The sequence below is a fragment of the Rhinolophus sinicus genome, chromosome 16 (genome assembly GCF_057876585.1).
Source record: "Rhinolophus sinicus isolate RSI-liver-muscle chromosome 16, RSI-T2T, whole genome shotgun sequence".
Lineage (NCBI taxonomy): Eukaryota > Metazoa > Chordata > Mammalia > Chiroptera > Rhinolophidae > Rhinolophus > Rhinolophus sinicus.
In genome coordinates, this window is record NC_142516.1 from 125,896,000 (window position 1) to 125,923,575 (window position 27,576).

General features: G+C 37.6%; 2 protein-coding genes across 5 annotated transcripts in view; one reads left to right on the forward strand and one right to left on the reverse strand.

Annotated features, from left to right (window-relative positions):
* The window catches only part of MBOAT4 (membrane bound ghrelin O-acyltransferase MBOAT4), a 26,167-nt gene extending 17,692 nt beyond the window's left edge, over window positions 1-8,475 (reverse strand). The window contains exons 1-2 of one of the 3 annotated variants that reach the window (XM_088793469.1): window positions 8,354-8,475; window positions 1,405-1,629 (exon numbers count right to left, since the gene is read on the reverse strand). In XM_088793469.1, the coding sequence (XP_088649595.1) occupies window positions 1,405-1,583 (179 nt within the window). In that variant the 5' untranslated portion in view covers window positions 1,584-1,629; window positions 8,354-8,475. Of the gene's footprint in view, window positions 1-1,404; window positions 1,630-3,923; window positions 5,940-8,353 lie in introns of those variants that run through there. The other 2 variants (XM_019750520.3, XR_016019450.1) reach the window with 2 other exon arrangements.
* Window positions 8,399-27,558, forward strand: DCTN6 (dynactin subunit 6). Of its 2 annotated transcripts, none has more exons than XM_019750524.3 (7): window positions 8,399-8,548; window positions 13,679-13,743; window positions 21,363-21,468; window positions 22,819-22,907; window positions 24,015-24,062; window positions 25,434-25,576; window positions 27,097-27,558. In XM_019750524.3, exons 1-7 carry the CDS (start codon window positions 8,526-8,528, stop codon window positions 27,193-27,195), a joined length of 573 nt encoding a protein of 190 aa, XP_019606083.1. In that variant the 5' UTR covers window positions 8,399-8,525; the 3' UTR covers window positions 27,196-27,558. The 2 variants fall into 2 exon arrangements, with proteins under 2 accessions (XP_019606083.1, XP_088649597.1); XM_088793471.1 differs by lacking the exon at window positions 8,399-8,548 and adding an exon at window positions 8,603-8,718.
* Window positions 27,559-27,576: the final 18 nt, after the last annotated feature.

The window sequence follows — 27,576 nt, forward strand, 5'->3', positions numbered from 1 at the left end:
TCTGTTAAGGGCTGAATGTGTCCCTCACAAAATCATATGCTGAAGTCCTAACCTTCAGTACCTCAGAATGTGACTGTATTTGGAGTAGGGTCTTTAAAGAGGTGATTATATTAAAAAGGAGTCATTAGGGTGGGCCCTAATCCAATATGACTGGTGTCCTTATAAGGAGGAGAGATTAGGACACAGACACACACAGAGGAAAGACAATGTGAAGACACAGAGAGAAGATGGCCATCGACAAGCCAAGGAGAGAGGCCTCAGCAGAAGCTGAACCTACCAACACCTTGATCTTGGACTTCCAGCCTCCAGAGGAAATAAATTTCTGTCGTTTAAGCCACTTGGTCTGTGGGACTTTGTTATGACAGCCCAAGCAAACTAATACATCTTCAATCACAGCTCGGGTTCAGCCTTCCTCCTGTCCAGCTAGATCCTGCCTAACCTTCCTCCAGCCCCATCAGGTCGTGGCTTCCTACTGAAACCCTAAGTCACCACATCCTAATCAGTACCCTCCACGCCCTGCCCACCTGCCATCTTGCCTTTTCTTCAAAGAAGCAAACCCTGAAGCTTTAGTGAAATAGTCACAAGAAAGAAAAGGACTCTGGATTTAGTAGGGACAGCAAAGTGAGTGAATCAATGGCTGGCTAAAATCAGAGAGGTAGCCCACCTCGACAGGTTAAAGCCCCAGTTCTCTGAGTGACCATGGATCCGTGCCAATTGTGATAACAGGGGGAGCCAGGACAATAGGCCTCAAGATCACAGAGATATGTTTCCCCCTAATCTTGGTGATCGCATCGATTCATGAAAACACTTCTCGATGCTGTAGTTAGTGCCTGATTTTTTATTTCCTAGATATTGGGTGACTTCCCTCCTGGGAGGATGGAACACCTGAGTCTCAATGAAGGTACAACTCTAACACAGCAGGTGCCGAGGAAGGGCAACAAAGGTTTACAGTGGATTTATACCTCTCCTGTCCTGCTAAAGGGGAGGGCAGACTGCTGGCTGTGTGTCTAAACCATGTGAGATAAAGAAACTGTGTTTAGTCACTTCCAGGCAGGCCTCATCTGTGGGCCCTGGGACTCCTGGATCAACCCCCTTCTCAGGCACAGTGATACTTACAGCTAAGTGCCAGACACTGGGCTTCATAGGTAACACATGGTTGTTATTAGTAGTCATATAATTACATTTAATTCATTACCTCTAACATAAGAATCTTGCAAGATAGGTATTATTATCCCCCCACCACAAACTTTTTTTCAGAAAAAGAATTTGAGGCCAAGAGAGGTTAAATGACTTGCTCAATGTCACACTGCTCAAATGCAAAAACACCCAGTTCTCTCCACTACCACCACAGTATAAGCAAACCCTCGGTCAGTTCAGTACAACCAAATAAACAAACTGCCTTACCTCATGGAAGGAGGTTCTTGCAGATAATACTCCGTGTAGTGCAGACCCAGGTGACACAGCGTCTGCCAGCTCATCTGAAAGAAGAAAGTCCACCTGTGCACTTCCTGTGGGCCCAGTGAGTAGATCAGAACCACAGAGCACAGAGCAGGGATGAAAACAAGCAGAGCAAAGGAACCCATAGCAGCCCAGGCCAGGGCGCCTCCTCCAGCCAGGAGGAAGAGGTACCTGAAAGAAAAAAGGACAACCTGTGAGATCGACTTAGAACAGTGCCACAGATGAGTCACTTCAGAGGTCATTCTGGGTAACCCAATTGAGTCAGGCCTCCCATAACACCTAAAGAAGTCAAACCGTTATCACTCCAAAATCTTCCATTTGTTTTTCTGAAGGAAAAAACCATGGGAGAAAGATCCAGAGTCAATTTGTGAACGATTACCTCAAGAGACAAACCTTGATTCCTGACTCAGTGAGCCTGGGAGCCTCTCTTTGACATTCACCTTTCAAGTAGGAACAACACCTGTCCCTAACCATCCTGTTCGTAGCAGATCCAGAAGGTTTCCTAGTAGGGACATCTTCAAAATCTAGTGGTATAAAAATGATGTCCATCTAGTGTTGAGAACCTAGGAAAGCTCTCTAGACATCGTCTCATCGAGATGAATCTCTTTCCTTTTCACAGGGTGTGTGTGAGAGTGTGTGAGAGAGAAACAAAACAAAAAAAAACAACTCAATGTCTCCCTTTGGTAAGTGTTTGAAAACTCAATGAGAAAATCTTTATAACTGCCCTTAATCCTCTCTACTGTAACTTTACGATATCATGAGTTAGTGTTTTTTGTGATGGAAATACCCATATCAGTGAAGTGGTTTGTGGACACGACTCCCTTGGAAGCCAGTAGATGCCCTGGGAGATTTCACATTCTGTAGACTTGGTTCTTCTTTCCACAGTATAGGGAGGTTTTCTGTCTTTTTGTTTGTTTTTCATTGGTACCAAATTAATAACTCTAAATGAAGAGGTCAGAAAATGTGCAAAACAGGGACTGACTAGTCAGGGACAGGGAAACTGAGTCAAAGAGGACTATGTTTTCTGTACGTCACAAGGCATATGTCATGACACCGTGACACACTGACGTTGCACACCATGGTGAAAATTCTTTCCTGAGGGAGATTGGTAGTTGCCTCAGTGTGAGAAGCTCTGTTAGACAGGCCGTGAGCCATTCCTGTGCTTCTCTTTGAGCCTATGCTTGGGGTGACGCCTCCCAAAACCACCCCAATTAACACTGTGATCCAAACCTTTCATTTCCCAGCTGTGGGAAAGTAAGGGGAACTCTTATTCCTTACACAGCAGAAGTAGCAGCCTGAAACAACACTTTACCCAGAGACAACTGCCCTGGGGATTTGCAAACATTAAAATGTCTGTACATGTACAACGTAGAATGAATGATTTTTTGAGCACTTATTTTATTCTAGGCATTGTGCTAATAATCCCTTTATAAGAAATATCTTTATTTAAGTGTTATTATTTCCATTTTACATATAAACCTAAGAGAGTTTATTCACAAAGGACACTCAGGAAGTGAGGGGGCCAGGATTCACCAGGCTGACTCCAAAGCCAGCAATCTTAATCCTATGGAAATTAACTCTCATTTTGTAAATGTTTTGCTTTCTTGTTTGTGATTCTCAATAGAAAATGTTTTTATAACTGCCTCCCCCATCTCCTAAATGAAGGTAGGGGCTGGCAACCAGTTGTGAACATGTAGTAACACTACATAGTTTAATCAAATTCGGCCATGCTAACTAATTGCTAGAAACAGTTAAATTTTACTTAACAATCCCCCATATATAAATATCCTAATTTACAAAATAAGTGAATTATTAGGAGGCAGCCCTTTGGCAATGGATTTTCACTTTACAAAAGGATATTCCACAAAACTTTTTTAAAAATAGGAACTGTCTCTAATGTACTGAGATTATTAGCTATAAAAAATCATTTAAATCAAGTTATCAAGTATCTAGTGATAATTTTTGAACCCCAGATTGAGGTATAGCTAATCTAACAAAATTTGTTTTGACTTATTTCATTTCTCTAAAAAAATCATACAAAACTATGTTTAAAATCACATTTAGTTACATATTTAATAAAATTTAATTTTTTTGAAAATTATAGAATTCCTTGAAATTAAGAGTGTGCAAGAACACCTGGGGCATACAGTTGTATAGATGCATCTGTTTGGCGCATTCCTGTACAAGCTCAACATCCATCTCTGCAGTTTATTTTCATCTTTTTCCCATTTCATGTGAAGCTATTAAACTTTAGCTGAGGCCATGTAGACATGATGTCAATTTCCATTTCACTTTTACTCTATTGGACACCTTCATGATCAAGGAATCAATAATCGGTGGCAGTGATAACTTAAAAAACAAGCAGTGTAATTAATATTTAATCTTCACATCTGCACTCCAATCTGTGCTTTTTGACCTACTATAGTATTCATAGATGTAAGAGCAAAATTAGCCATCAAACCTACCTGGCATGAGTGGGAAATGAATCCATATTGCAGAGATAATTAAACAGAAGTGCAAAAGGAAACGCAGCTCCTTGATAAAATGAGACAGGATGGAGGAAAAAGAGCTGAAGCCAACCCATGATGAACTGGAACAAAAGATACTGTCCTTTCCAGAGTCCTTAACTCGTGCCTTCCTACAACAGAAACCTCAGCCAGGCTCTCTTTGATCGCTTTATATGGTTCAGGAAGGCCCGGGTGAGCAAAAGCAAACAAAACAACTGGCGATAAAAGCAGAAAAGTTGGCATTCTGATCAAGAGAACTGCACTATAGAAACCAAAACACATTTGGGGTTATATTACTTAATAATGATATGTACTAAAAACACTGCTTTCAAAAGGTCTGGTTTTGTTTAGTTTATATACCCCAATATTTGCCTTTCCAGCCATCTAACTGTCATATTTTCTTCACTAAGTTAATGAAAAATCTCATTTTCCAGTTGTGGACAGGCAATTCCCCGGCCTGGGGAGGGGAAACAAGCACATGAGCATGAGGAAGGGAGGCAGATTCTCAAAGAGTAAGAAGATACCCTCCCCCCAACTTCCACTGTTCTCCTTATGCTATTTCTTCTTCTTTCTTTAATAGTACCCTCATAAATCGATTATGCTATTATGTCAGCTCTACAAGGGAGGGACTTTATTTATTGCTGTATCCCCAGCACATAGAACAGTGTTGGGCACATACTATGTACTCAGTAAATACTTGTTAAAGTTAAAAAGGTTTTAAGGAAGCAAAGTGTGAAGAGGAAACACTTAAAGAGAAGCTTGTCTGCGGTGAGGGCAGAAATACAGGAGACATGCCTAGAGAACAATGGGCCATCTCTTAGCTAGCAGAGTCCCTCTACTAAACTCAACGCACTAAGTACTGTCCCTGACTAGCCATCTTTCATCATGCAAGAGCAAGCAGCCTTAAATAAAGGAGGGGAGAATATAGCCTGATGCAAAAGTATTTTAAGAGCATTTTAAGGACGAGGACCACCTCTTAGTGAGAGACCTGTGCTAAACAGCAGGAACATAAAAATGAGTAAGACATGGCCCCTGTCCTCAAGTAGCTCTCAATATACTAGGGAGACAGAAATGGCAACAAATAATTTCCTTAAAGAACTATTGGTGCAGTACAGTACAAGTATGCTGTAGTGAAAAATAAATAAGCAATCATTGGCAGAGATAGGGGATTTTTAAAAAGCAAGAGAAATACAGAAGTGAAAATGCTAAAATTGGCTGTTTCCAAACAGATGGATTGCTTTTTCCAGGCCATAGATGGCACAAAGATCTAGACAAACAGTAAAACAATTAATGGGGAGGACAGGGCTCCCTAAAAGTGAGTAAGCTCATGAGACAGGTTAGTTAGCATGTTGTTAGGTAGACAGGGAGGTCCCTGGTGGAATAAACAAAAAAGCAGCCACATCCTGAAATTCCAGGTTCTGAAGTAGGCCTGAGGTTAATAAGTTACCCCATAAATTCCTTTTGGCTGGACAAACGGAGCAGATCTGATAGATAGGAATGGGTTATTTCATTAATCCCTTCGGGATGGGCAACAGGACAAACCTGATAGATGAATTCCATTAGTAGGCACCAGCCCCCATCCCCAAGCAGGCAAGGGAAGGTATAAAAATAAGAACTTTTGCCTCAGTCACAGGACACCCCCCATTCGGGAACCCCCTCCCGCTCGGGAGCTGTATTTCTTTGCTTTTACAACTCTTTGCCTCTCCTTAGTCCGTGCTTCCATTCTTCAGTTTTACGAGACAGGATCCCAGCACTCACAGAAATTCCCCACATCATTTGGGGACTCACAGGAAAATCTCCTACATCACGCACATCATAGTAAACACATTAAAATGCAACCGTATCCCCCATTAAAGATAATTGCTAGGTACAGAATTGAGTTGCAGTTAATTTGTTAGGAAAAAAAGTTTTTTTGTCTTTGCATTAAATATTTTTTATTTCTACATGTACTTTTTTTTAAAATTTTTGGAATCAGTACATTTTATTTTCAGGTCTCAAATATTTTGTAGATTCCTGAAAAGCTTATAGGCTCTAGACACTGTACCTAATGTTGGTAAAATGGTCCTTCTTATAAACATGCTTTTGTGTCAACTCAGTTAGGTTATGATGCTCAGTTATTTGGTCAAACACCAGTCTAGATGTAGCTATGAAGGTATATATATGTGTATATATATATATATATATATATATATACACACATATATATGTATATATATGTGTGTGTGTGTATATATATATATATATATATATATATATATATATATATATATGATTAACATTTAAATCAGAAGACTTTGAGTAAAACGGATTACCATCTAATATGTGGGTGGGTCTCATCCATCACTTGAAGGCCAAAAGAGCAAAGACAGGTTTCCCAATGAAGAAACAATTCTGCCTCAAGATTGTAACATAGAAACCCTGTCTGAGTTTTTAGCCTGAAGATTTTGGACTTGAGACTGCAACATCAACTCTTCCCTGAATATCTAGCCTGAGGGTCTACTATAAATTTCAGACTGGCCAGCCCCACCCAGTGTGTGTGTGTGTGTGTGTGTGTGTGTGTGTGTGTGTGTGTGTGTTTGAGTGAATTGGTTCTGCTTCTCTGGAGAACCCTAATACACATGCCATAGAAGTCTTTCAAATTAATTTAGACAGTTATCATTTGAAAATTGATAGGTGTTTATATGCTTGGAGAAAACAGAATGTTCTAAATTCATCCTGTGAGATAACAGAAAATATATATATTGGTCTCGGGCCCCAATTCCTGCCACAGAGTTCCTAAAACTCTTGTAAATTCCTAAATGATAAGAGCACTAAGAACATCTTGTTTTAATGAGGCCACTCTGGGTGGGTTCCCAGATGGGGGCTGGTCACCAGAAGGACCAAGCCATGATTAGAAGCATGGACCTTTCAGCCTTACCCCTCTCATTGGCTATCTTCTTGGTAACCAGAGGCCTTAGAGGTACTTTCTGTTGTCCTGGCACATAGGCTCATGGCCAATGCTCAGATCCATCTAAACCTGAGCTTGGTTTAGCATCAAGGTCAGATCCAGAGCTTTCTTTTATTTTAGCTATTACAAATAATAACCAAAGGATTGGTTATTAGCATGCTTCTTATTATTTGCATGTACTTACATTTCCAATGAGCCAACTCCTCAAGAGTCGGTCGGGTTTACCCCCATCTCTAAGTTCCATCGGTAACTTTTACCTTTAGTTACTGATCACAGTGTAGCTGCAGTTTCAGTTTCATACCATGGGTGACTAGGTAGCCATCCAGGGATCAAAGGTTCCTCATCCCCCACCCTTTTATCCTTTCTCTTCCCACCACATTTCCATGAGCCAGTGCCGTACTAGCAAATCCCACTTCACTGACACCAACTGTAATGAAAAAATTGACACACTGAATATGACTTGACATGTGAGAATGAAAGGATCAAAGGAAGGTGGGCATGGGACAGGTGGAAGCTGTTTGGGAGGAGTCAGCTTGGCTTCTTAGAGAATGAAAGTGTGATTAGAGAAAGCGGAAGAGGAATATGAAATTAAAGAAGAGAGAAGTAGGCAGGGGCTGCATCTAGCTCAGAGATAGGTTATGGAAAGGAGTTTGGATTTTAAAAGGAATAGATAGTAAAAACCAAACTGGATTTGGTTTTTATTTTATTTTTTATCATTAGAAACTATTTTTTATTGCTGCATTTTTAAAAAATTTGTTTTTTAAAGGATTATTTTAACTACAGTTTTGGATGAGGGTGGAGGGCAGGGATGGGGGCGTGACTTTAGAAATCAAAGGTGGAAGGAGCAGACAATAGGGGAGAGATGGCGGCTGAGATTAGAGAGGTGGAAATGAGAAGTGGAAGAATGAGCTCTAGGACCAGCAGAACTTCCTGGTGAATGATACATGGAGAGGTGAGGCGTGCGTAGGCTGACTCGAGTTCCTGGAGGTGGATTCCTTTACTGAGATGGAGATCAAAGGACCATTTGGTTGGAGAGAGGGTGAGAGAGTAAATCAAAGCCCCATTCTGGACGTTTTAGGTGGTAAGATTTTGAGGCAGTAAGCAGTCGAATAATCAGATGTGAAGCTCGGCAAAGCGGACAGGACTAGATATGTTAACCTGAGAAAGCCAGCAGGTAAAGGTACGTAAATTATGGGAACGATGAGCTCATCAACTAAGAGCTCACTGAACAGGAAATGGGCTCAAGGCCTAGCCCAAGGAAGCTTGAGGACTAGAGACCGGAAAGAAGAATGAAAATAAACGGTGCGACATAATGAGGTCATAACGATGTGCGTTGGATTAGACTAAACGGGTGTTTTAAATACCAATCTATCGCTCCCTGGACTGCGCTACAATCAGGTGCTGCTACGCACCTCCCCGCGCCTCGCACAAACCGGCTCACCCTAGCAGAGGGGGCGCAGCGCGTCCTAGCTGGTCCCGCCCCCGCGGGCACGCCCTCGCCCTGGCTCCGCCCTCTTCCAATCCTGCCAGGCTCTCCAATCGCTTGTAGAGATCATCGCTTTGCCCAAGCGGTAGTGTCCATCTCGGCTCCAATTGGAGACCCGATCCAAACCATGGCGGACAAGAGTCAAAAGAGGTGGGTCTGCTGTTTGAGAAAAGCTTCTTCTCAACGCTCTGCAGAGGTGGAAACTTTTCCTGGTGACCAATGGTCGGGACTGAGATGATGTCTTATCCCTGGCACTCGGCCTGGATAATTCCTAAAGCCCAGGACTGGCGTCCGCTGAGGGGGGACGCGACAGAATTGGGGTAGGGCGCTCTGGGCAGGGATGCGGAAGCCGTGCCAGGATGGTTTTTCTTTCATCCCCTGCCGACCTCGTCGTTTCTCTCCCGCAGCGCGCCTGCGCGCGGAGGCCTCCGGGCGGGGTTGTGGGCACAGAATGGCGTCGCGCCTGACGTTCTGCTGCACTAGGTGCGGCTGTTCAGCGGCGTCTCGTAGCTGCTTTTGTTGTGTGTTCCCAGGCACCCACGTTAGTGTTGGCCGCACCCCGGTCCCTTCCTACCTGTCGTGGGTCGTGTGTGTTTGTATAAACCGATTCACTGTCGCTTGTCGATAAGGGGGCCGCGCCCGGACTAGAACTTGACACTGTGCCCAGCGTGGACAAGCTCCTTTGTAGACGTGTGAGGACAGTAATAGTGGCTTCTTCCCAGTCTTCATTGCAGGGAACTGTTGCTGGTGGACAGGAGCGGCTTGGATGAGAGAAATGCTTAAGTGAGACTATTTCCAAAAGCAGCAGTGTTGATCACCCCCTGCTGGCACTTTGAAAAGAAAACCGACAAACTATTTCTGGTGCCATAGGTTAAAATTTAGATTTTTCTTCTACTTAGGTAACTGTAATCTTTTCCCATAAGCTGCAGAGGAAAGACTATGAATATTATGTACAGTATACAGTAGTGTGCAGTGAAGATGAAGGTATTGTTAACTTGTTATTTTCATAGTTATTGGGTCTTCAGCCAATGCTTCTCTCAGCCGCCTGCTACCCACTCCGTCTCACCGAGGTGCAGTGGAGTCTACTCGATGTTTGGACCACGTTTTATTTGGTCAGGTGGTGAATTATTTCGTGCCTTACGGAGAAGTATGCCGATTGTGACACAAACTCTACCATCAGTCTCTCTCTTAGGCGTAAAACCGAAGACAGAGGGGCACTTATGAATCGCTCCTATTCTCATCCAAGACAAGTCAGATAATGCTCTTTTCATAAAAAATCATAGTGAAAGGGAGGCTGAGGGAATGAAAAGTTGGAATGTGAAATAAAGTCTAAAACGAGGCATTTTATAAACCCTAATTTAGTTGACCCAGGGCTTAATAAAATTGCATATTTTAACACACAACTCCCCTTACCCCTTCCCACTCTAAATGAAAAGCATCAGAAATAGCGTTTACAAATGGTGATACCTTCAAGGACAGCATCATTGAGCTGTCACAGAGAAAATATCCAAAATGACAGGTTGTTTCCAGAAAACTTTCAATGAACAGAAAAGAGATGATTGGTGTTAGGATAATGATGCCTCAGGAAAAACTGCTTTAAGAAATTTCTAGTCTCAGTTTCCTCATCTATAAAATGAGAGGGTTGGGTCATTTTCTGCTGTTTTGTGTTACTGACGTTCCCTTCTATTCACTAGAGGTTATATATTTTCTGTGATTTCAGCAGAGTCAAGCACACATAGTAACCCAGGTGGGTCATTTTTAGAAGTTCATTAACTTAAGCCTTGTAGGTAATTTCATGAACTTGAGTCAGTGCATGTGAAAATGATGGAAACAGATGTAGGTAGCTGTGTCTAATCTCACAAACATTACTTGAAAGTAGACCCAGGGATTATTAGTTGTTTGTTTGTTTGTTTTAATATATATTCTTTTTGCTTAAAGCTTTAAAAACACTTTGGTAGAAAATTTTGTTCACTGAAATTTGTAGAAGAAAATTTTGTGTATATCTTCTTTCTTTAGTTTTTCATATCAGTAGGGAAGTTGATGTGATTTACAAGAAATATTTTTGGTGTCATTTTGCACTTTGGTAAAATTTGGGGGGATTCTAGAATATGAATGATGGAGAGACACATAAAAAAGTTTGTATCCTGCTGATTCTCAGAGCTTTATTTCTGGTCTATAGCTTTCTGAATAACTCCAGATTGGTGTTTTCAATTGCCTGCTGGGTCTTTCTCCTGAATTTTCTGTGGATACCTCAAACTGAATTCATCCAAAGCTTAACAAAATAACTTCATTTATTTCCTTACTTTTGTATGAACTGATGTTTTCAGATCTTCCAACAGATATGTCAAATGCTAGTAATGTTTTTTTCAAAATGCTCCTTACATAACTTTCTTTTTTCTTTTTCTTTTTTTCCCCTTGGAGATCTTCCCCTTTATCATCTTTGTTCTCTAAGACTATTGTACAGCTATTGTCCTGATGTTTCCTTCAGTCCTTAGAAGCTAGAGCCTTTGTCTTGTCTGTTGGTTTATTTTTATTTAGCTAGGTACATTCTTCAGCAGCATTCTAAGAAAGAGTGCATAGAAGATACTTTTTTTTTCTTTTAAGTCTTTGCAATTCAGAAAATGTCTTTATTCTCCTTCCATACTTGATTGCTAGTTTGGCTGGATTGGTACAGTATTTTCAAAGAGGTGTCCCGAGAGTGCAACCAGAAGTGTCCAAGTGTCTCAGTTAAATTACAGCTGCAGCGTCATGGATAGCTATCATAAGTAGAAAAACAAGAACACCTCATCACCCCAAACAAACTAACATGAGATAAGAAATGGGCCAGAATATAACCATATTGAATATTCCAAGTATTCACATTTCGTTCATAATATATCCTTTCATTCCTTATACTGACTTGTATCGTGTTTCTGCTAATACAGTATCAAGCATCCTGAGTGTAATATGACAGAACATTTGTGAACAATGGTCTAAAAATACTATAAATGAATACCATTGTGAATATGGTATTTGAAATTAATGAGAAGTGAAACTAATGAATAATAATTTTGTCCTTGATTAAAGAGGATTGTTGCTGATGCAATGGGAGAAAATGATTTAGAGAATAGAAAAAACGGTCTTAAAGGAAAACTAAGGAGTCTAAAATTCATTAAGTGATACTTAAGAGTTATAAGAAAGTCTTTTTAGATAAAATAAATAACAATTTAAGGGGGAAGACCCTTGTTGGCATCATGATTTGAGGGGAATTTTGTAAAGAAAGGGGGATAAAACTTCACCCTGATTATGCGAGTGTATCTAGGACCTCTTTGTCACATGGTCTAAAGAAACATTTATTTATATTTTTGTTTGTTTTATTTAATAGGGGATGGATTTGTGTGATTCAAAATGCACATGATTAAAAATGGTATTTAATGAAAAAAATCTTCCATCTACCCTTGTGTTCCTGCTGTCCAGCTCCTCACTCTGAAGGCAGTGAATATGATTAGTTTCTTATCTTCCAGAGATAATTTGGAAATATTCAAACAAATACAGATGTTCAGCAGTTACACACTAGTACAGCTATACTGCTTGCACCAGTTGTAAATGATGCTCAAAAGTTAGAAAAATTGTATGTGCTATACACTTAAATATTTTATTAGAACTGCAACTGTGTCCTATGTAAGTTCATGTTACCTATAATGAAAATTTGCAATCATCAAGGAGGACAAATTAAAAAGCATGAATCTGTTTCACAGTAAAATGTTTGAAAAAATAAAACCTTGCAATAACAATATTTTTAATAAAAATGTATCCAAAAATGACATGCAAAACAGAAAGTACCATTAAATTTTTTATACTCTCTACTGTAAGTTAAAAATAAGCAAGCATTTTCATACATGAATGTTTATAGAACTTAAAAAAATAATATTGATATGAATGAATTATTGCACTCTAGATTTCTGGTCCTTGCTGGTAAAGCCGAAAAGAGAAAACAACTTTTTGGAAAATTTATAAGTCAAGTAACATTTTAGTCCACAAAGCTTCAACTGTTTCACATACCAGGTTTTAATAACTTACTTAAAATGCTAAGTTCATGGCTTAGAAGATAATTTGATAGGTTTTGTTGATCTTATGTAGCTAGGACAAGACAAGGATGTCTGGTCTCATCACTCCTATTTGTATATCATACGGGAAGTCTTAGCCAAGGCAATAAGGCAAGAAAAAGGAATAATATGCATACAGATTGGAAAAGAAGAAATAAAACTGTCCATATTCACAGACAACAAAATTGATTACATAGAAAATCTAGAAAAATGTTACTTGAACTAAGTGGGTTTAGCAAGGTTGCTGGATACAAGATCAATGTACAAAATTATTGTATTTCTATATACTAGCAATGAACAACTAGAAGTTAAAATTTTGAACAATCCAAAAAGAATTATAGTCAAAATACCTTAAATGGTATTGTTAGTTCATAGAAACTGAGAGGATCTTTAACACCATGAATAACATAGTTACTAAGAAAAATTCTTTATTTAATGGGAACAATGACTGCCAGTTTAATGGGGAAGTCATTAGTGGGTTCATGTCAGCTCATGGCTCAGCTAGGGCAGCATTTAGCTAGATTCAGCTGTGTCCAACAAAAGATCACAACAGAATATTAAAAAGCATCAATAAATTATAAATTATTAATGTTTTGAACAATTTGCACTATATATAACAAAGAGTTTTATATATAGTTGGAAAATAAATAGGAATATTTGTGTGTGACACCGATTTCTATGTAAATATTACCTTGCTGGTTGTTAAATAATTTGAATGTACAGTCTTTCCCCACCTTTGTACAAAAATAGTGGCATATTGTAAACTGTCCATTTTCTGGCTTTGCTTTTTCGACTTCATTTAGCCTGGAGATCATTCCAATTCTTTACATAAAGGATTATTCATTCTCTTTTATGTGTATCCATTGTTTAATATAATTTATTAACTAGTGCCTTCCTAATAGATATCTACTTTGTCTTCAGCTTTTTGGTATTTAGAACAATGCTGGTGTTAAAAAAGAAAAGGATCCACAGCCTCTTTTTTCTCAAGAATTGTAGTAAGGCATCATGTATGATTTTAGCCCAATGGATAGGGTGCCACTTGAATTTATATTATTACCCTCTTACAGTTTACTTTGCATTTTTCCATCAGTTGTTTTTTTTTTCTTAGCCTTTTTCTCACTGCAGTTCACGTTAACTTCTATAACTAAATTTGTAAACCTTATCCATGATAAGTGTTACCTTTTTCTTCCTACAGTGTGAAGATTGCTCCTGGAGCAGTTGTGTGTGTGGAAAGTGAAATTAGAGGTGATGTAACTATAGGTAAGAAAATAGTTCATTAGTGTTGTTTCTCAAGAATTGATGTGATTTAATTTTGGTGCTTTATAGTAATTGGGTATTATATTTGTTTCACTGATACCCTAATTTTATTGACAAAACAATGTATTTTCTCCCATAAGTGTTTAATATTTCTAAAAGAATATAATGTGATGGAGTCTATATTTAAACTTCTATTGGATAATGAGGCAATATAATAAAGTAATTTGTTTATTTGAGGAACATCTATTGTGTACCTACAATGTGCCAGGCACTGTGCTAGTATTAGGGACACAGCAATGAACAGAGCAGAAGTTACCGCCTTGTAGAGCTTACATTCTGCTGGTAATTATTAAGATTGTGGACCGTGAAATCTGACACACTTGGGTTAGCATCCTTGCTCTTTACCCGCTGGGTTACATGGGACATATTTCTTAACCTCACTAACCTTCCTTTTCCCCATCTCTGTAAATGTGTGCTTTACGAATAGGTTCAGCTGCATGTAGGGGTGGCTTACACATGCCAAGTTTATTCTCTTATATAAAAAGTCTAGAGGTAGACAATTTAGGGACGGTCAGTTGATTGTCCAAAAGTTCCGGCCTTGCAGGCAAAGATGTGATGGCTAGAGCACCAAGTGTGACCTTGGATAAGAAAGAGGAGTGGAGACAAAAAAAAAAAAAAAAAAAGGGGGATATACCTCCCAGTTGAGTCAGTTCCCTTTAAATAATCTTCCTAAAAGTTCTGCACAGCCCTTCTTTGTGTGTCTTTTGCCTTGGATTTAGTCTTGTGGACACATAGAGCTGCAGGGAAGGCTGGGAAATGTTTAGTCTTAACGGAGCGCAGTGCTGCCCCTAGTAAAATAGGATTCTGTTATAAGGAAAAGGGAAGAATGGATAGCACATGCAAAATAGGAGTGCCTACCTCCTAGGTTTTTGAAGGATTAAATAAGAGAATATTTGCGGATTAAATAAGAAAGTGATTGCTCAAAACCTAACAGAATAAGCACACAATGAAAGTTACCTAATTGTACTACTAAATCTTATCTGTGTAGCCTTGCTAGAGGTCAAGTCCAACATTTAAAACAAATGCATAATTCAACATGTGGCAACTCGCTTGTATGAACACGATTGAGTTCCCCCAAACTCACATTTTACCCAGTTCTTTTCAATATGTTTTCACTGGATATGGTCCCCTTGTAGCTTTAATAATGTGAGCCTATCCCTGCCAGCAGCTACATGTTACTAGAGTAGAGCTTTCAGTGAATTAAATACACTTTCAGAGAGAAAACATGTCTTGTTACCTTATATTAACAGTATGTTTAATAGGAAAAAAATTATAAATTTTAGTAAGTCTAAGCTTTTAACCAATTTAGGCATTCAGGTCTTATAAAAGCAGTGAAGATTGTGTCAGTATTACGGAATATCAGTAGGAGTTTGCCAGGTTGGATTTATTTATTTTAAATTGACATCATTTCAAAGTTTAGAAGGTGGCCCTGTTTCTTTTCAGTGCTGTGTTAGCTCTCTGTTAACTCTTCAACCACTTACAACTTTTTTATGAGGAGACATTATCATGGCCACGTGTTTATCAAAATACTCATCTACATTGTTTTTATTCTGGTGTTTTCATGGTTTCATCATGAATCAAAGAATGACATCTAATAGTAGCTCCCAAGATATTCTATGAATAGAAGGAAAGCAACACTAAAATGATGTAGCTAATTATATAAACTTTGCCTTTCATTTCTACTTCTCCATGTTAAACAATAAGTATACAATATTTACTATGTAATAGGTATATAGAAACTATATAACAGGTAAATAGAAACTACCTCTATTGGTACAAATATACACATGGGTATACCTCTATGTGTTTGTGTGTGTATTTCAGATTTGAAATAACTCCTATTACTTGTAGAAGCTTTTCTGAAAAGCAGTAAAGGCTTTATCCTATGAAAGGTCAGCCACTGGACCACTGCATAGCATTGGGGCGTGAGGGCATCAGGAGTCAGCACTCTCCATCTCCTGTTTCTCCCTCTATCTTTCACTACTTTGTGCTCCTCCCCTTCCTTTATCCCTTTTATCCTCCTACTTTCCCTAAGTATTGAAATTATTTATCTCAATACAGTGATTAAATCTTTCCATATAATATTTGACTGGTTGATAGGGTACAGTTCTGATGATTAAACTATAAAGTAATAGTTCAACACAGATTTTCAGTGATGGATTATAACGTAAGAAGTAATAATTTAAAAAAATGGATTTAAATTAATCTTTGTTGTTATTTTTGACCCGGTTTTTTAAAACCAGAAAATGTGCTCAAATACTTTACAGAAACATCTCAACTTTAAAAATTAAGGAAAAGATTCAGAGTTGATATAGTTCCCCAGTGTTCTGTCTGCCACAGTTCTTATCTCATTTTTAATATACGTGATTCTTATTTTTAATTATATATATAAAGATGGAAATTTTCCAGAATTAGTATTTAGATAGTCATTTCTATCATTGTTGTATTTGGTATAAAATATCTCTCACCTTTTGGCTACTGTTAATTCATTTTTCTGATATATCAGATTAAAAAGCTCCTGGGAGATATAATTATAAAGTTAAGTCAAAGCACAGAGTAGAGCTAAGTTATCTGATTAAAACTTGATTTCTGAGCTTTTTCATTTTATGGCTTCTGTTGTTTTTGTTTTTTATTAATTTAGCAGAATAATTGATTTGAGTCTTTTTTTGTTGTGCTATGAATATAGAAATTTAAACACTTAATAAGCTGTTTTCTGGGTTAAGTAGCAATAAACTTGAGTGTAGTTTAATTAACAGATTTTTCAGGATGTTATACATAACTTTTCATCCCCTACTTGTTTATATATATTCTTACCAAATTATTCCATTCTGAAATATTTGGAGAAGAAAGTAAATTTTTCCTTTACTATGTTTCAGTGGAGTAGAACTTTAAATCCAAACTCCAGTTTTCCTAGAGAATCAGGTATTTGGTTTAACAAAGAAACTAGTCCAAAGCTTTGAAGTATTTTCCTTAACCAGAAACCATATGACTTGAGGTTCTGCTAGAGTTCTTTCATTAGAGGCTTCTAAGAAACAGACCTGGGGAAAAATAACAGCTCTCTTGTTAATTATAATTTGGGTAAATAAGGTTTCATAGTATCAAGGCTGTTTTTAATTAGGCTGCCTTGATTCATGGGCCATGCATTATTTCCTATCAGTGTTGTTTTGAAAGCCGAAAATATTTCAGAAAGGTACTTTAAGCACAGTCCTGTAATCCCATAATGGGGTGAAAGGCAAGTCTGCTGGTGTCAGGCCCTGGCTCTGGGGGAAATCACAATGTGAAGGCAGAACTTGGCACAATGGAAGAGCTTTGTGGTAGAAGCACTATGTCCCACTTACTCGTAATGTCTCTCTTGTCATTTGAGTTTTTAATATAGATCAAAAGCTCACCGTTTATTGTGGAAATCTTTTTCAATGAGGCAGAACAGTGGCTTTTACTTAAGAAATTCATGGACTATAAAGCAGTTCTTACAGGTACTTCAGCTTACAGGTCAAAGGAATTGTTTTAATTTTCAAAAGAGAGCTTGTGGCTTTTTGAACTATTTATTGACATATGTACACAAAGATTGCTTTCTGTGGCAAAGATAGAGAGGAAAAATGTCCTTTACCAAATGAGGGGAATGGAAATTTGATGCAAGGAATGTCTTTCTGGCTATGTCGCATCAAGCCCAGCCAACCATTTACAAAAATAATTCATCAGCCAGTAAGGCAGCTCCAACTCTAGACACATTTATCCAAACAAGGAGATAAGCCAAATAGGGTTTCAGCACATTTGGTAAGAAAATATACAAACTGCCCTGCCAGAAAGAGCCCAAGAAGGTTCACAACAGTCTTTAAAAAAAAAACAATTTTTTTTTCCATGGTGACAGATTTTTATTTTTAAAGCGTTTTAACCTAAAGACCTTTACACTTGGTTTGAATTCAGACTTATTCTAGGTAAAAGTGCTTCCTGCATGCAGTAAAGCGTGGAGCAAACTGTGCCCACATTTCCGCGTGCTGTCGCGGCCCGGGTCTTGACACAGTGCTCTGGCGCTGACCTCCGGCACAAAGCGGCGCCATGCGCATCACTCACCCGAGTCCGAACATTTCGGTTTGGCGAAGTTCTTAAAGGAGTTCTCATTTACTGAAGTACATGTATTCTAACCTCTCTAGTCTCTTCCTAAAAAAAGACCTACGGGAGGTCTAGGGGAACGCTTCCGTTTATTGTCGCCCATGACATTGGCTGTTACTTCACAGCTCCAAGTTGCTAGTTTCACCTTTTGGTTATTTCAGCCCTGAACCACCAGGACTTGTAGTTTGGCACTGCTGCCACCAGGTGGAGGTGGTGTCTTAAGCACAGGTCTCACGAAAGTTGTTAATGCTGTACCCCCCAGTCAAGGCCCTCACATTTGTAATCAGGAGTTTCCTACCGTGTTTCCCCGAAAATAAGACCTAACCGGAAAATAAGCCCAAGCCGATTTTTCAGGATGACATCCCCTGAACATAATCCCCAATGCGTCTTTTGGAGCAAACCTTAATATAAGACCTGGTCTTATTTTCGGGGAAACATGGTGGTTATTTACTAACTTATTAATAATGATAAAAATAACAATAAGAAAACATCTGGTCAAAATAGCTCAGGCATTATTTTTAAATAATGTGTAAGAAGACATCTTATGAGACTTGGGATTGATATTTTTAAATTTGAGTTTATCTTTTTTTCCTATAACTAATGTGTATCGATTTTGAAAGGGAAAAGTGAAAATAGCAATTCTTTTCAAAGCTATACTTTAGAGCAACTTTTAAAGAAATATAGGTCTAGTGGTACCTTTGTTTTATTAGTCCATTCTCACGTAGCTTCTTGCATATCTGCTTGCTAACAGCTACAGGCTGAGGGCCAGCAGAATATCCAGTGCCTCTGGCTACTTAGCAGCAGTGCAAAGGATCTGCTTTTCAATCACAGCCATGATGATCTCTTTGTCCTAAGAGTTTTAATGCTAGTGTGGGAGTTTTCTTTATCAATTTTTTTACTATCTTTCAATAAGGGACAGATATTTTTCCCCCTGGTTGGAAAGAGTCATCCTGATAACCTGAGTAGAGTAAAACAGACCCTTTTCTTCTGTATCTTAGACCAGAAGGCGTTCTTTTGCTTACTACCGTTTGATAAAATTATTTGTTAGCTCTTAGTGTCAGATAGTGATGAACCTCCATTTTTAAGAACTGTGGGCTAGACCCCATGATCTCCCTATCAAACACTATTTCCTATAATCCACACTTCAACCCTATGAGGTAGATTGTTAATAGATCTCATCTTTCTATAGATGAGAAAACAGGCTTTTTGAGAGATTAAACACATAGCCTTTAAGTGCTGGAGGCCAGAGTCTAGACTTTCTAGACAAGGGGTGGGGTACTGTCTGGGATTTCAATTACAAAGAACCTAAAATAGAAAGATCATGTCCCTTTATCATAGAACATTTTGAAGTAAATTATCAATCTAGTATTGTGCAAACTACAGATTTAAATTGGCTGACACAGCTGGAAGACCGGTAAGAAGTACCTCGTGTCAAAGGAATCCAATGTTTGTTTCAGCATTGTTTAGTACCTCTCCCCCCAAAGTGGTAACATCTAAATGCCCATTATTAAAGGATTAATTAAATAAATTATGGTATATTAATATGATGCTAAATACTGTTCAACCATAACAAGCATATCTACTTAGATGTGCTTATATGGAAAAATGACCATGACATACATATTAGGTGAAAAAAGCAAATTACAGAATAATAAGTACTATTCCTTTGTTTTAAAAAAAAGTATGTGCTTGCAATCCATGTTTTTTTCTTCTTCAAGATGAATTTACTTTTTAACTTTCTAATGAGATACAGTAGTGCTTAAGTCTGGAATAGTATACTTCAGACTATTAAGAATAGTTACTTCTAGTGAATGGGATTAGTATGAGAGGATCTTTATATGTTTTGCTTTGTTTGAAGTTTTTGTAATGAACATATATTCCTTTTATAAGTGTGTGTGTCTGTGTGTAACAAAGAAGAAATGCACATGTGTTCACAATCATGATCAAGTTGAGAAGCTTCCCAAGGATCTGAGAAATCCTGACTTCTATCCTGAATAGGAGAATTTGCCAGGGAAATTTTACGTTAGCAGCGGAAGATTTGGGGAGCCAGAGGTGACATAGCCACTTTCATGTTATTTCTTACTAGACTGTGCGTCCTTTGTGCATCTGGTTTTAGCTCTTCACTCCCCTCTTTCCCCCCAATCAATCCTCAGCTCTTCATTGCTGGGAAAAAAATAAGCTGCACTGAGGTTCCTTCCAATTCTCTGGGCACCAGGAACATCTCCTTATTTATTTTAATACACTTGTGAGTAAGTGTGTAAAGTTCCCAGTTTTTAAGATAACAGGCTCCAAGGGCAAAAATAGCATGTGTGTCTCTGTTTACCCCCTAACATACAGCACTGCATCTTGCCTGTCACAAGCAGATAATGATTATTGAATAAATTAACAATTTATACAACTGAATTTCATGATCCATGTCACCTTCCTGTCTGCTGGTTTGCTTGTACAAACAGCCTTGGTATTGGGAGACAGGTAGAGCAGGTGTTGGAGGGAGAGGCTAAAATGAGGTTCTGTTTTCTCACCAGTGGTTTCGTTATCACCAAGATGCTAGGACTGTGGGTAAGTAAAAGCTACGAGGGAGAAGGTGTCAGCATTCCAGCATCTGGGTTTAGGCGATGCAGTGCCTCTATCAACCTGATCATGAAATAAATGGATGTGATGAGAGTCCTTTCCTGCTCCCTTCTATTTGAGATTAGAGGCATGGCCCTGGGTCTCCCTATAGCAGAGTCTCATGACTCCAGTAATCACATTTAGCTCCTTCCATTGCCTTCCTTTAACCTTTTCCTAATTTTAACTGTTAAAAATCACATCCTAGACCAGACAACAGAAGCTCTGCCTCCTCCCCATAGGTGAGCTTTAGTAGGGATAGTGACAAAGTAATAAAGCTAAAGTTAGTTTCCATATTTTCTGACTCCTGTCCAGCCCATACTCCTTCTTAATCATTTAATAAAAATACGAATCCTATAGTCGACCAGCATAAGAAAGTGTTAGGTGGTTCACTAGCATAAGAAAACACCAAGGTTGTAAGCAAAGAGAGCCTTACCTTTATAAAGGAAAGGAAGGGAATTAATTTTTATTGCCAACTATGTGCCAGAATATTGGGTCTACAAACATTATCTCATCTAACCCTTACAACAACCCTGCAAGACTGGTATTATCACCGTCTCCATTTCACCACTGAGATAACAGAGGCTTCAAAATAGAGGGTGAGCCTGGGCTGTCTGGCTCCAAAGCCTGTGCTGTCTGTCTCCACTCACCTTGGTTTGAGCTTTGGCACTAGCTGCTAATGATAACAGCCGAGGAGATAACATTTGTAAAGTGCCCTGGGTGGTGCCTGGCACCTACTTTAGAAAATGTTCCTCCCAACAGCCTCCTTTCCCCTCCGTCACCTCCTACCCTCCTGTAGGAAGCTTAGCCTCCACCAATAATTTCTTTCACTGTACTTTTAACAGGACCTAGGACAGTGATCCACCCTAAAGCACGAATTATTGCGGAAGCCGGGCCAATAGTGATCGGTGAAGGTAACCTAATAGAAGAGCAGGCGCTTATCATAAATGCGTGAGTAAGACTTACAGGTACTCTGAACTAAGTGCCACACATCGTGGTTTATTCATTTCCGCTCACCGTAGGGACCTTTTAGAACTGACATCTGCGCAGCCCACTGTTTTATCTCTAGGGAAACATTCAGCATCTTTTTCAACACAAGCAATTAGAAAAATGAGGAAACCAAAGACCAGAGAAGAGACTTGTCCAAGCTGAGGTAGCTCCTTGGTGGCTGACTGCACTTCCTGACTTGCAGTCTGATCGTTTTCCCCTTTTGTATCATTGCCTCCTGTCTTCCTTAAGCAAACGTTTCCCGAGTACCTCCACTGTCCAAGTGCTGTGTGGACCATCCTGAAGGGAATCCTTTGGTTGGATTTCTTGCTTCTGGCTGAAATGTTATTATGCATGCTCAACACGTGAACTTTACTTTGACCTATATCTTCATATGCTTTGTAGGAGTAACACCCAGAATTATATTTGAAAAAAAATGGGGTCCTAGAGGCAATTTTTAAACTTTAAAGATTAAAAAAGTAGTAAAATATTAGAACATGTACATGATCTTAGTGAACTAGACTGAAATACCCGTGAAATTTTCATAAGCATTTATAAAGCTTTCTAGATAAAATTTTGGCAGGAAATGCAAGCTTATACCTAATTTATAACAACAATGTATGGAATTTGTAACAAAAATCTTGAGAAAATATTTAACTGATAAAGATTTTTTTTTTGTCTTAATGCTTGCTTAGGGATTTGGAGTTTCACTATATTAAGAAGTTTCTTTTTAAAATGTATTTTGGCACCTTTAGTGCAAGTCAGTTAAAAATACCTATATTTGCAATAACTCAACTGTCAGAGATAAATCATCATTTTAAAATGATTTCCTCCTCTTAGACCACAAAAATTTTATGTTCCAAATATTTCAACTAACTACCTAATAGCATAAAATAATTATTTAATGTAAATATCTGTTTACGTTTCACAATCTCAAATGATTAAGAATGGAAAATTTCAACTTAGGTGTGATTTTGATTCCAATTCAACAAGCTAAAAGTCAGTCATTCTTTGCCAATATCTTTTTCACCTGGTCCTGGAGAAGGCCCTCTGGGCTTTCAGTTTAAAAGGTAAAGTTATAGAAGGAAGGCTGTCCATCTATACATATCCGTGGCTTGTTTACATTTCAGTAGTTCTTTTTCATCTCAGAATCAAGTCGTCTCCAATAATTTACCTGGATTAAGAAATTACTTACAAAGCTACTTATTTTAAGCTTGATGTAGTTAAAATTGAGAGAATGAACTCAAATTCTAAAACAGGATAATTGCTTATTGCGTTATTGACTTTTTGATGATTTCTGTCTTCTTTTTATAGTCACCCTGACAATATCACCCCTGATGCTGAAGATCCAGAACCCAAACCTATGATCATTGGCACAAATAATGTGTTTGAAGTCGGCTGTTGTATCCTTTACAATAATTTAATATAAATCATCCCCAGCTGTCTTTTAGTACCCAAATCTCCATAGAAATTGTCATAATTTATCAAATATATTTATATATATACATTTATTACATATTTAGCACTAGGCCATCCAGTTCTTTGAAAAGACTTACTTACAGTGTATCAAAAATATTATCCCTTCTCTTCCACTGAATAACCCAAGAGTAAAGGAAGTATGACATTTTCAGATGAGTTTGCGCATGCACACACCCCTTTCGCTCACCATTTTGAAGGTATCGTTCCTATTGCTACAACTTGTTGACATGTAGCAATGACTAACTGGCAGTAGACACAGAAATAGTAATCTTGGCTTCTGTCCTGATTTAAGTACAGCTCTGTCCATTTGATTCCTACATAGTTTTAGCTTGACAATACATTGTCTGATGCAAGGAAATGGATGTGGGGATGAAAATATTTCATTGTTTTGGTTTTTCTCCCCTGGAGTGTTATCAGTTCTTTTGCTTGATTTTGTACTCTAAAAAGACAGTAAAATCTTTTTATGATGTCAGCTAAACATTATTTTATAGTAGAAAATACTTGGAGGAAAAAAATCTAAATGTTTAACAATAGCAAAATATTTAAATAAACATCAAATGGACTATTAGGACCATTAAGCAGTCATTTAAAATTATGTTTTTTAACAATTTTAATGTTATATAGTAATGTAAATTCATAGGTAACAAAGTGAGCTGCAGAAGTTTATACAGTTTTAGTTTGATTTTCAGTTATATAAAGGGATTTATACATATTTATATAAAGATATATGAAACCATTAACAGTTATCTTTAAGTGATTGGTGCAAATATGTCACTCATAGAATTGGGGTATAATGAGGTGCTCATTTCTTTAAAAAAACATAGAAGTTGTTTATTTATACATAGAGGTATTTATATTTAAAGATTAAAACTTTCTTTCAGACTCCCCTGAGCAGAGTTTTGGGCAGGCTGAGCATGCGTGGCCCTTCCCATGCCTCTGTCCTCTGCAGTGCAGGAAGGATAAGGACCTAGTGAATTAGTAGAGAAAAAAGAGGAACATATTTATAGTGTTTACTTAACTCTGGCTTACAGATTCCCAAGCCATGAAAATGGGAGATAATAACGTTATTGAATCAAAAGGTAAATTATATTTGGAGTTTTATTACAAACAGTGGTTACCTCCTTTCTCTTTGTGGTGGCCGGAATACAACCTAAGTACAGGCATACCTCATTGTATTGTGCTTTGCTTTATTGCACTTCACATATATTGCATTTTCATTAACATCAAGGCAAGACACTCCACCAGCAAAAAGACTACAATTTGCTGAAGGCTCAGATGATGGTTAGCATTTTTTAACAATAAAGTATTTTTTAATTAAGGTGTGTACATTGTTTTTTAGACATAATGCTATTTATTGCACACTTACTAGACTATATAGTATAAACATAACTTGTATATGCACCAGGAAACCAAAAAATTCATGTGACTTGCTTTATTGCAATATTTGCTTTATTGTGGTAATCTGGAACTAAACCTGCAATATTTCCGAGGTATGCCTGTACAAACTATGGCAAAGTAGTATGCTTAGAAGGAAGGTGTGGTTGGAAGTGGACTAAAGTAGCTGTGAGACTAATTCTTTGCCTTTAAGGAACCCAATTTGGTAATGTGTTTAATACATTAAATTAAAAATTCAGCTGTGTATGCTTAAATCAGGATTGAATTAAATCACAAAGTTCAAGTGAAAGTTTGGAAAAAGATTTCTACTAAATCCTAGAGTCAATGATAATATAGTTGATTAATGCTGTTGTAGAATTAAGGGAAAAAATCAGTTTCTCTAGCAGTTTGCTTTCTTTAATTTCATGTCTACTACCCTAGCCAATCAAAACCAAACGTAAGCTACTTTTCATAAATGAGGCCAAGCAAGGGGGCCATGTAAAGTCACCACCACCTTGGGAAACAGCTGTAAGAACTAAGGTTCAGAAAGAACCTGAACTGTGAGGCATCTTTAGAATAATGCTTTATCTTTCTTGGTTCTGATTGGCCTGAAAGAAAATGGTTCTCTTTAAATAATAAATTTAGACTTTTTGTTAATCTACTTACTGGTTTTTATCTTAATTTAGATTACCAATGATTACCATCACCATTGTCATTTCTGTTTATTATATACTTACTATGTGTCGAACCTGTGCTCAGCACTATACATTCACTATCCCATTTATTCCTTACAACAAACTGTGAAGTAGGGTGGTCTCTCCATTTTATAGATAAACTTGCTCAGAGAATTTACAGTGACTTGCCCAAGGTCCTACAACTAATCAGCTGCAGAGCCGATTTGAATACTAGTTTGGTACCTGCCTCTGTGCTATGCAAATTCTGAAATGAAGTATTTTCTTTAATTTTTTTCTGAAGGCCAGTTTACATTTTTATACCTAAATCATCTTAGAAAAACAAAATAGTGTTCTAATCATTTGATGTCTTAAATTGTAATTCTTCCTGTGTTTTTACTGCAGCATACGTAGGCAGAAACGTAATACTGACCAGTGGTTGCATCATTGGGGCTTGTTGCAACCTAAACACGTTTGAAGTCATCCCTGAGAATACAGTGATCTATGGTGTAGATTGCCTTCGTCGGGTGCAGACTGAGCGACCACAGGTACTAGAACCTCTCATTTAAAAAGAGTTCTTTCTAGGGCTGCTAATTTTTCCAAAATACTACATAATTTTTTTAATGTCGCAGTGAGTCCACTATTTAGAAAGCAAGTGATTAAAATAAAACATCAGAGAAACATTCCTAAAACTAAAGTTTATTTGCAGTGGAATTACTCAGTTTTTAAGTTAATATAAAAAATATGTACAAAGATGACAGTGTCAAATTGATGATGGGAAAAGAAAATCCAGAGATATGATCCCTGGTCTTATGCATTTTCACTGAAGATGCATCACCAAACCATAAAGACATAATGATTCCTCCTAAAATATTAATCTTAGAGGGTAAGGAATGACCCTATCAAATTTATACTGGACAGCCAATTTAGGCTCATCTATTAGTTTACTAACATAGCTAGGTTAAAAATAAATACACTGTGAATATGTAAGTGTGTTTGGATATTTTCCTGGCTTATGAGAAACCATTCCCTGTTAATAACCAAGAGTAATGAAGAATACATATTGGAGTTTCTTGTTAGAGTAGGAGATGCATAAGAAAGAGCATTTGCAGCTTCCTTTGGACAGAAGACATTCTGATTGAAATTTGGAGCTTTAGTGGTTGGCACATTCAATATATTTCTTTAATTACCCAGCCTCCTTCCATTCCTCCAAAAGAAAATATTTTTCAAGATATTTGTCACTTTGCCTCTAATTCTTAGCCATATTTTATCAGAAATTTAAACTCCAGTTCTTTCTGGGTTATACTATTTCTGTAATGTTTGGCTTTTATTATTACTATTATCACAAGCAAGATGTAAATCTGTAGACTAAAAAGGAAATAACAGCCAACCCAATATTTTTTCACTATCTTCCTGTATAACAGCAAAAATGATGAAAGAGGGAGAAATGAAGCTGGAGTTGGGGAAAGGAGATTAGAATTCAGTGAGCAAGAATACCTGAAGTCCAGTACGTAACGCTATGCAATACTGTTTTCCCAATTTCAGTGATTATAAGGATCATGTAGAGGCTCTTATTTAAAAAAGGATCCCCTAGACTTACTGAATCAATGTCTCAGGCAAGGGCCTAAAAAATCCATATTTTTCATAAGTACCCCAAGTGAGTTTTACAGTGAGGGGAGTTTGGACAAAGCTGGTATATATGAAGAGTGAAGATCAGTTGGGTATCACGGACATGTGCTGTATAGGTCTTGTGGAAAGCAATGTACTCTGGGTATTTTATTTATGTTGTCTTCTGTAATTGGAACTTTTTAACATTTTAGAGGCCAGGATGAACTCTATAAGAGCAAGATTGAAAATGGAATCGTATATATGTTTATATATAAAATCTTTTGGCCTTATTACCAAACTTAATATATGTTCACTGTAAATTAAACAAAACAAAACAGGTAAGCAAAAATAAGTCAGTGATAATCACCTGTAATTCCATGACCTAGTGATAATCATTTCTACCTGGTACTCTTTAACTTTGCTTTCTGTAGATCAGTTCTTAATTACTTTATCTTTTTAGCCCCAGACACTACAGCTGGATTTCCTGATGAAAATCTTGCCAAACTACCACCACCTAAAGAAGACTATGAAAGGAAGCTCAACTCCAGTTAAGAACTAAGAACAATATATGACATCAAGATAACATTTGGTCTTTGACCACTGTCTTTTGAAAGGGCCACAGTGTTTATGCCTTCTTAGCAGTTCACAGAATAATACATGTTAACTTTATTTTGTAAAAATTGAGTTAGACAGAAAAGTAATGAATTTTCATTGTAACTGTCCTCTGTAATTTATATAAAACGTATTATTTTCCTATATTCTTGCTCCTTTTCTGATTTATAGATTTAGTTTTCTTTTGTTCTGTAAAATGTCGGCCACAGATTTTAGTTATACAAAAGACTAACCATAATAAGAAAGGGCATATTGTTATGTATTTATATTCTAGCACCTAGTAAACTAAATAAAAATGTTGATGACAAGACTTTCAGTGAGCATACTT

Excerpts from the sequence above, each read along its gene's own strand:
- DCTN6 (XM_088793471.1), top strand. The coding sequence starts at position 8,618 with ATGGTCGGGACTGAGATGATGTCTTATCCCTGGCACTCGGCCTGGATA. Across the intron at positions 21,469-22,818 it reads CAGGCGCTTATCATAAATGC|TCACCCTGACAATATCACCC; the intron begins GTGAGTAAGACT and ends TTCTTTTTATAG. Across the intron at positions 24,063-25,433 it reads TAACGTTATTGAATCAAAAG|CATACGTAGGCAGAAACGTA; the intron begins GTAAATTATATT and ends TTTTTACTGCAG.